The 10,540-nt window shown below is 26.0% G+C and overlaps 1 protein-coding gene across 1 annotated transcript; it reads right to left on the bottom strand.

Annotated features, from left to right (window-relative positions):
• Positions 1-1,164: 1,164 nt before the first annotated feature.
• On the bottom strand, positions 1,165-2,925 carry LOC114163715 (probable WRKY transcription factor 40). Its single transcript, XM_028048009.1, has 4 exons — positions 2,914-2,925; positions 2,620-2,826; positions 2,414-2,533; positions 1,165-1,560 (listed from the first exon to the last, which is right to left on the bottom strand). The coding sequence occupies exons 1-4, from the start codon at positions 2,923-2,925 to the stop codon at positions 1,165-1,167; spliced, it is 735 nt and encodes a 244-aa protein (XP_027903810.1).
• Positions 2,926-10,540: the final 7,615 nt, after the last annotated feature.

Below are 10,540 nucleotides of genomic sequence, written 5' to 3'. Positions count from 1 at the left end.
ATTTATGATAAGAAAAAAAAAAGGGAACACTCTGTCTACATTATAAGTATTTTTACTTTAGTTTTAAATTTAAAGAAACAGAATTATTCTTAAAATTTATAATTTACTATCCACTTAATTTCCTTGAATATCAACTTTAACAGGACCTTTTTTCTTTTCTTTTCTTTTTTTACTTTTTGTAACTTTAGAAATTAAAACTACTACTCGATTTCCGAATTCTCTCATAAAATGTTAAAAGATACAATCTTATTTAATTCCTAAAGGTATTAATCTCAGATAGAGGAGTTCTAGGTGTAGTTTTAATATATTTATGATATTTAAAAGGTACAACCAATCAAAATTCTAGAGACAATAAAATAATAATTCATTTTAATTTAAAAAAAATCATGATTTCCTAATTTTATTCAGACAATACCAATTACAAATTAATATTTCCGTGACTCTGTTTTTTAATCAAGTAGCCCCAAACATAAGAGATGAAAACCCCATCATTAAAAATCTCGTGACTTTCATTTATTGTTCTCATCAAACATAATATAGTGCCACATATTCTACCCACCATGGCAATAAATGTAACACTTTCTTGTAAAGTTCAAACAAACCTAAAAGTTAATTAATATGAAAAACAAAGTATACAAATCAGTTCATTAAAAGCCAGATTTGCATAGAAATTCCTAACTTATTTTTGGAATTTAAATTCTATCTTTAGGTTGAACTTTTAAAATATATTAATAATAATATGTTGTTGGAAATAGTCAAAGTGTGAGTGAAAGACTTACATTGAATAGAATAAATAAAATTAAACACTATATAATAATAAAGATTTATAATATCATTGTTTAAGATTTTAAGATAAAAGTGGTGTGAAATATCTTATATGTGTAAGACTAATGTCATAATCTTTTCAAATCCTTTCATATGAAACATAATCCAATAATAATATAAGAGTCAATGACTCAGAATTCGAATGGACCAACACATATGAAAAAATAACTAATCATATGTTAAAATAATTTTTAATATATTTAAAATATGAAAAACAAAATAAAAAACTAAATAGAAAATCGAAATTCACACTTCTTTTCGTGTGCGTGGAGTAGTAAGGAAGATAGAAATTATTGGTTTTTCCTTCAAGAACATATACATAGATATGTTGAGGTGAATTTACTTAAAGAAATGTGGTTGAGGAAGACCCAAACTGAGGTTAAGACCCACTTGCTTATTCTGAGTATTGATGGAGAGAATAACGGCTTCAGCAAAAGATGCGATAAAGTTAGGATCTTTTAGCAGAGAAGTAACACATTCCTGAACTTTAATGTGAGTGCCACCGTCCTTATGCTGTTTATCGTCATCACAAAGTGTTACACGATTCCATAGACAAAGGTCGATGTTGATGTTGTTCGACATGTTTGTCATAGGTAAATCGTTATTCATTATTGTCGAGACTTCGGGTGTAGACGATGATGATGGCTTCAATAAATCACGAGAAGCAAAACCGTGGTTATGCTTTCCTTCGTAAGTTGCGACTATGATAGACTTATCCTGTATGCTTATTTGCACCTATCAAATATCATTGCACAAAGGTTATAGTTATTAGATCACTGTTTTGACTTTTTAAATAACAAATATCAACAACCATCATGCAATAGCAAAATTATAATTTGATTGGGTACAAAATTCTAAGAAAGTAATTTATTTTTCTAAAAATTGAAATGCTTTATAATTGAATATTTTTTTAAAACAAATTAAAATTCTAGCTAATATTTTAGAACAAATATTAAATTACTTAAAATTATATAATTTCATATTTCACCATAAGATTTTTTTTTTTCAAATTTGTGGAATGTTTTCTTATTAACTCGATTTTGATTCGGACGTCTTGAACTTAACTAAATTTTAGAATTATTACTTTTCGGTTGATATTAATTATGACCTTCTCAACCAATATTAAAAAGGTACTCCCTAGTGAATGTAAATTGGATTTTTTTTTTTATTGACACTTGCCATGATTGTTTTTTAATATATACATTATTTTTTTTTTCTATCATCAATACAAATGATACAATTTTATCAATAAGATTTTTTTTCTTATGTTAATTGGAAAATAGTTTAGCAAACATCAACTAAATTTTTTGTAACAATTTCAATTGAATTTTTTTTCAGCCAATATCAATCAAAAAAATAAATAAAAATAAACTCAAACCAACATAACAAAAATAACCTTGTAAATATAAACAGTTGAAGTTGACATCAACTAATGTTAATAGAAAAAAGGGTTTGTAGAAAATAATTAATATTAACACTTTTGACTAATCAATAATTATTATATATTTAATTGTAATTAACGTATGTTATTCAAAGAAAATAAAAATTTAATAAATTTAACTTCTCTATCTAAACAAAGTGCACATACCTTTTTCTTAACGGGGCATGTAGGAGCCAACGCGCACTTGTAATAAGCTCTGGGTGAAGGATTGTCTTTAGTAGTTTTCTTCTGCCCATACTTCTTCCACCGGTAACCATCTTTTACCATCTATATCCCAAACCAGTTCAAATTTTTATAAATGCATCAACTTCATTATATATTTGAGCATTAACACAAGTAGTTAATGTGCATACCACACTATTGTCATTGGGGTGGGTTTTAACAAAGATTCGCGATGGCTTTTGTGCTGTGGAAAAACTTTGGCGACAACCTTGTGCATTGTTGATCTCTTGAACATGAAGTTGAAGCTTCTGCCATTTTCTGCTCATAGTTTCCAGCATCATTCGTAGAGTACGATTCTGCTCTTTCATATGTCGCACCTTTGCTTCAAGCATTTCAACCTAAACCAATTAAGATTGTTTAGAATCAAAACATTGAAAATACAAAAACATGAGTCAGCAAAGGAGGAACCAAGCTGGTTTAGCTACCTTTTCATCCATTATGGAAAATGTGAAGTGGAACAAGAAGAAGAAACCAGATTCAATTATAAGCAGGTATGTTCAAAGGTGTGGAAGAACTTCAACTCATTGATGTATATATATATATATATATATGATGTGGATGCTTCAGTTTTTGGGATGGTACTATTATCCTCGTATGTTTCTCCTTGAGTTGGATCTAAATTCCTTGTGTTCACAAGTAGGTCGACAAAATAGGGTTACTGTGAACAATGATGTCTGATTCTGAAACGTATTTCAACATGCATGTGTCAAACACATGACGTAGGTTCACACTTTTCCTCTTCCGGTAATGCACATAACAATTTTTTTTTCCTTAAAACATCCATTTTGTAAACATAGATTAGGTTTAAACCTGCTTTTCTCATATGATGCTTTCTTAATAAAGTTCATTGAATCTTATTGTTCATCCACCGTATTGTTAGAAATTCAAGTGTGAGTCTAAGTCCCACATTGACCAGAAATGAGAAAGTAGAGCACTATATAAGAATAAAGACTCATAAACATATTGCCTTAAGGTTTTGGATTGGTTTTGGGTTGAGAGTGGTGTCAGTGTCTTATACGGTTAGACTCAGATCTCATTGGTGTTGTTCTCCCCATTGAAACCGGCTCAGACGAGTGCAATATGGTCCTAGTATGGGTTAGAAATTATAAAAATAAAATAAATCAAATATTCAAAATAAAAGAAAAAATAAAATAAAAAAGATAAATCAATTGAATATAATTGAATATATATAACTAAAACTAAATTAAGAAATGAAAATGAAGAATTGACAAATTCTTTAAGAATTCTAGATTCATTCTCCAAGAAAAAAGATAGAATAAAATAGAAGCGGGTAGCGGGAATCGAACCCACATCGTTAGCTTGACATATTCAACCTATGAATAGGTTTCAAATATCTTGCTTTTTAGATGATCCCTCTAGAAGAGCAATATTCTAACAATCTATGTTTTTTTTCTAGTTACTTCGTTCTCTATTTCTATTTCAGAACATCTTTAGGAAAAGAAGAAAATTTCCGTCGAGCTAAAAAAATGTCGATGTCTCTAGTAAACTAAAAGAATCGTTTAATAGCTATTTTGTTTCAATTTCTACTATGCAAAAAAATGGAAGATTTAGTTACGATTAGACAGAAACTTTGTATATTTCTCTCCATAGATCCTTTAGTAATACTCAAAAAATTCGGATTATAGATCCAATTCCAAAAACTGATGTTTCATAATTTTAAAACTCAATTTGTCAAATTCGATTTGATTCTTCTTGTATACAAATTACAATAATATATATTATACTGCAAATAATTCATCGAGGGGTATAAAGGAGTCCCTTTAAGTAAAAAATAAAGTTTTTGATCGGCATATGAATCAAATGGAGGATCCCTTAACTTTTGTGTTATATCTCCCGTATCAGATTTATATGTCGTAAAACAAAAAATATATATTAAACATCTAACATAGTTACAAATAAAATCAGTTATAAGTCGAGACAATCTTCATCTTACAAATATTATATAGATATATCATAATTATTTTTATAAATTGATTAAAACTATCATTTTATTTTATGTTTATATTTAAGGTTAAATATATTTTTAGTATATGAACTTTAATGTGAAATTAACATTCGTCTTTGTCGATAAATTTGATATCATTTATTTTCTAAAATCTTAAAACAATTAGAAATTAATAAATATAATCATTTTAATCTATTTACATTAAATTTTATACGTATAAAATGCATTTTTAACTTATACTCAACACACACAAAAATTATATATATATATATATATATATATATATATATATATATGTAATTTAAAGTTTGAAGACGGAATATATTTATATTAGATAAATTGTGACAAGTTTAAAAACTAAAAATATATTTAATGATTATTTTTATGTTTTTGTTAGTATAAATATTTAGTTGATTGCAATACATTATTTGAAGTTAGAATTATGGGCACAGCCACATTCCATTCAAACTTCTTTTTTTGGAATCATTAATAATTGACATTACTCATTCTTGAAATCATGATAACTAAAGTTCAAAATTCATCTGGTGGGGTGACATAGGTCAGGCACATTCCTAATAATAATAATGATAGTTTTACTTTTCTTAACATTCTAATATTCCTCCTTATTTATTTCATTCACCACTAAATATAACCTAATGCTTGCATAAAAAACGTGATTAATCTAAACAACTGTAGGTTTAGATGAAAGCAAAATACCATTTGTTGAAACAATTGGCTATGAAAGTAGAAAACAGAGAGAAATGAAGTCCATCAATGCGACCAAATGAAACCTATTTTCCAGACTAGGAGATAAATTTGACTAACTTATATCTGCACCTGCAATGATTTCACACGTTTGTTTCTCAAATTCACATATTTAATTTAAGGTTAAATATGGTTTTAGTTTATGAATTTGTATGTAACATTAAAATTCGTTCATCTCTTACATTTTTTAATATATTTTGGTCTAATTTAATAACTAATAACACTTTTCATAAATAAAATGATGGACAAGTAGAAATTTTTTCTTACAAAATAAAAGTTTAAAAAAGTGATTATCAACATTAAATCTAACTTATCAAAAGATGACGCAGAGGAAAATGTAGGTGAGATTGGGTCCACTATCTACATTCTGAGGTTACTGTACGTAGTAATTGAAGATTCTACTTAGAATTTTTGTCGTTCATTTTGCAGGTGTTCGTGTTTAACGAACAATGTTTCGTCTTCTTGTTCTACGTGCTGGTCGACATAAAAAACTGTTCCTCATCCACATTAAACACAATACATTTCAGCTATCACCAGGTTGGGTGAATCGGATTTCGGCTTAATTTGACCAATTCATTTTATTGGAATTTAACATTTATAAAAAAAAAATCTGATGTTAGTAATTATTTTTCATAACGGATTGTGATTTTATGCTATTTATTACTAAATTTTAACAAAAAACATTTATGCCAAACAAAGAATTCAAATTTTAAACACATTTTTTTAATTAAATTTAGAATAAACTTTTAAGACATTTTTCTCGGGTTGTGTATTGATGAATTTTAAGAATTGAATCTAAATCTGATCATTATTTTTTTTTTTTCTAAATGCAAGTATGCTAACCCAAAATTCAATTAACCTTGTTTTCCTCTTTAACACTTGCGAATTAATGTGGAGGAATACAATAAACAATGACACTGATCGTGATTCGTAGAAGTGTCCTTTGGCATGCGAAATTCACATTGTCACATGTAATTAATACTATGGACCTGATACATTGACGATATAAAATGTTGAAAAAGTTAAAAAAATACAAAATAAAGAAACTATCAACTAACATGTGAGAGGTTTTTAATGTTGTCTGTGTAAACTAACGAAAATAACTTAATTGAGTTACGATTTCAAAATTCAAAATTTAATTGAAACAAAAACAAAATGGAACATACTTACAACCTTTTAACCAAAATTATGACGGAATAAATAATCAGGCCTAAAGAAAATTTGATAAATTTAAAAAAAAAAATCAATTACTAACACTTTTTTTATGTATTTTATTATGACATTGTCAAAGCTTAATACCGAAACTTAATTATTATTTTATCGACATAATTTATCGATATAAATATTTGTTTGTAATAAATATTATAAATTATCAATAGATTATAGATGAATGTTATTGAAAAAAAAATCCATTAAAAGATCTATTAACAACAGATAAATTTCAATTTCTAGACGAATATTGTTGATGATTTTTACTAACAAATCAATTATTAATGAATATTTTCATCAATAATTAAAATTTTAAAATTTGCTGATAAATTATGTTTTATTGAAGATTTTTTTATCAATAATTTAGCATTTTCTTACCGTAATGGGAGAATATATAACAATAAAAATATTAATTAAATGTATAATTTAATCATTATAAATATTATGAAACTTTTATTTCGTTTCTAACGAGTACAATTTTGTCAAATTCTCATTTGAACAATGGGCAATTTAGACTCTATTGTTTCTACAGTTATAATATTGATTTGTTAGAGTCAAGAATGGAAGAGTAATTATTTAGTAAATTTATTTCTTACCTAAAGTGTTCAGATTGTTAGAATATAAATGTTACTCTAAATTTCATAGTAAAAATAAAAGAGTTAAACAAATAACATATAAAAGTAAAAGAATTTATATATATATATATATTGAAAATATTTAATATAATTAAAATATTATTCTATTATTACAATTTTATAAGTAAATATTATTTATAATTAACCGTCATGATTTTATTTAATCATATTTATTACAATTGTATTTAAGTCTCTCTTTATTATTTATAAATATATCATTTATTTTTACGATGATGGAAACAAACATTAAAATTCATATACAAGTTTTTTGTCATTTTCTCAATATTATCTTTACTATATTCTGAAGCAGTGGTATTCATGATGTCTAAAACTTTTCACTGCACTCGGTTGATATGATGGTTTGTCATATCTTGGGAGAAAGACGCAAATAATTTTGTTTTGTTCTATGCAGTTTTCTCTTTAAGTACAACGCTCTCTTTACTTAAATTTAGGATATTTCTACTTATTTACTTGTTTACTTTTTTATCTCTTATTGTTTGTTGGATTTGATTAATATTATTTGATTCATATATATGTATAAATATTATTATTACTCTAATAAATATTATTATTATATTATTCATATTTTTATTATTAGTAATATTATCTGATTATTCATTTTTAACCGTATATTGTTTTAAGATTTTGAATTGAAAATAATAATTATATAAATTGAGTTTATGCAGTTGCATATCTCGTTTGAATTTTTCTTAGAAGGTTTGTTCACAAAATTGTAAGGTAAACTTATTTTAACATAATTATAATTTAGTATTCGGAATGCAGTATAACCTTAGTTTTGTTAAGAGTGTGATAAGGTGATTTAGTGATTAAATAAAAGGAAAGAAATGAAATATTATAGATTCGATCCTCTTATAAACAATTTGACAAATTTTTAAAAATAAAATTGGTTTTGTAAGTTTAAAAAGAAGGGTGAGAGAACGTAACTTCAACTCATCTTTATCTTTGTGTAACTCTTGTGAAAAAAACCCCAATTAGTGAAAATCCAAGACACAAACTTGAATAACTGTTTTCAAGAGAGAATTTAATGGGAGGAGGGTGTGATCGAACAAAATGAGAAAGGGAAGTGTATGAGCATAAAGGGAGTGTAAGTAGCAAAGCCCATGGTTTGACCCAACAAATACTGCAACCTAGGGTTAATACCAAATTTGCCTTTGACACATTTGTACTCGAAAGTGTATGACTGATAAATTCTTCAGAAAAATTTTTAGGGAACGACTTTTAACCATGGCAGCTTTTGAATCGTGACTTTATATAGATATAATAGAAAAAACTTAGTAGTAACTGATGTTACGAGTAACAAAAAATAAAAGTCATATTTATAGAAAATATATTAAAACGTACTTTATTAGTGATAATTAAAAAAATTACATATTTTTTGTCTCCAAACTAAAAAAGTATTCATAGAAACTAAAAGCAAAAATAACATCATAAAAACTAAAAAAGCAACATATTTACCACAGAGTAAAACAAAAGTTAGTATATTTATAAGTGTACTAAAATGAATTTATATGACTTAGACATTTTAAATATGTTTGTAACAACTCTAATAATTCATTCGAAAATTATTAAACAATGCATTTTCATCATTGACATAATTTACTAGTTTTTTTATCTCATTCAAACTATGGAAACTTAACTGAATATAACTTTTCTTTTATTTAAATAATTATTTGCAATTATCTCTCTTTATTTGTTTAATGTCTATTTTTAGTTGTATGTCCACAATTAAATTGATGAATTTACTCTTAAAACTGATAAAACATGTTAAATTAAATACAAAACTTTCCTACCTAAATTTAAGTGTTCAGTTTTACCTAGTCATGGACATCCTTATAATATAACTCATCAAGAAATCACAAATATTCCTTTTAAAATAACACAATTAACATTTTTCATCTTAATCTTCTTTTAAGATGTTATCATTACTAATTTGACATTTTTACTATAATATCACATGATACATTCTCTCTCACACTCCACACTTATATTTCATATAATAAGTTTTTTTTTTTATCACAAGTAATAATGACAAAGTTTAACACACAATTTTAATGTCAATGAAAGAGAAATAGCGGATTTTCATTACCAACAAACAAGAAATACAACTAAAATTATATATATATATATATATATATATGACAAACTTTAAATTTAAGAAACAATGTAGTGTGCAATGGGCAATATATTTTTCTTCTTTTTCTGTCTATTTTTTATTTTGTTTTATTTTAATTATTTTTCTTGGAGTTAATGTAATTACAAAAGGACAAAAAGTATTAAAAAAAAACGAAAAATTAAAATAGCTACTATAACTAAAATATACCACGTATTATGGAAATTAAAACCTTAATCAAGTCTCAAGAAAAGGCTAAACAAACACATTAGTTTCATCTTTTTTTCAATTATCTATTCACTTCCTTCAGTAAATCAAACTTAAAATTATCCCATGTAACGATTCAAATTACAGTCTATTTAGTTTAAATTAAGTAAAAAAAAACTGTCTGCCAAAATGCTTTTATCATAATTGTTGTAATAAAAAAATGTAAATTCTTACTATTCTTTTTACATATTTGAGTTTTGTACGTACACTTGAGAAACTTTGTTTCAAGTCAGTATATATTTAGTAATAATTAACACTCGTAAAGACATACTTCATTTTTTTGTTTTAAAATAAAAATTCAGATCAATATTTCAAAAGCAACTAAGAAATAACTTGTACGTTTCTTTCACACGTTTGACATAAAAATGGTACACACACGTTAAAGACTTGCAACCAGAGGAACACAAGTGGTAAAAAAATTTGACTCGAATTCCATGCCTTTTTTATTAGTAATAACAAATTTAATTAATAAAGACAACTGAATTACTTTAAGCTATTTAAAAAAACAACACCATTTTTATAATTTATAGTTTTTTATTATCTATATATTTTTAATATCTTTTTTATTATCTATAGTTTATATGAAATTTGCAATGATTTTTCGTCGTCAAAAAAGTGAAGATGCGGTCCAATAAATGGTGAATGTTACTTGGAAGTAGCTTAGGGCCAACACGCACTATGTAACTATAAATAGGTAGGAAATGGAGCTATCCCTTCCTAGAATTAAACAAATTCAGAGGAAAAATTTTATTACCTGCCAATTTATGCATGTGTCTAATTTGAACCTTCGTATGTGTAATGGTCCCAGGATGTCACTTGCAACTGTTCCATTTCATCGATATTGCATTTCACACGCTTTTTACTTGGTCTCATACCACTCCTTTAGTACAAATAGTGCATGACCAAAAAACATGCAAAAGAAACTTTGTGTTGTCTTATTTGCTAGTTTATATACTTGGTGCTTTGTTCTGAAGTACCTAAAAGTTTTAAGACCTACGTTCTTTATAGAAAAAAACAAAAAAATAATCCAAAAGCATAAAAATTACTCATTTTTTTCTCGTGGTAGGAGTGATAATTCA

The sequence above is a fragment of the Vigna unguiculata genome, chromosome 9, assembly GCF_004118075.2.
Source record: "Vigna unguiculata cultivar IT97K-499-35 chromosome 9, ASM411807v1, whole genome shotgun sequence".
Taxonomy (NCBI): domain Eukaryota; kingdom Viridiplantae; phylum Streptophyta; class Magnoliopsida; order Fabales; family Fabaceae; genus Vigna; species Vigna unguiculata.
This window is presented reverse-complemented; position numbering and strand designations above follow the sequence as displayed.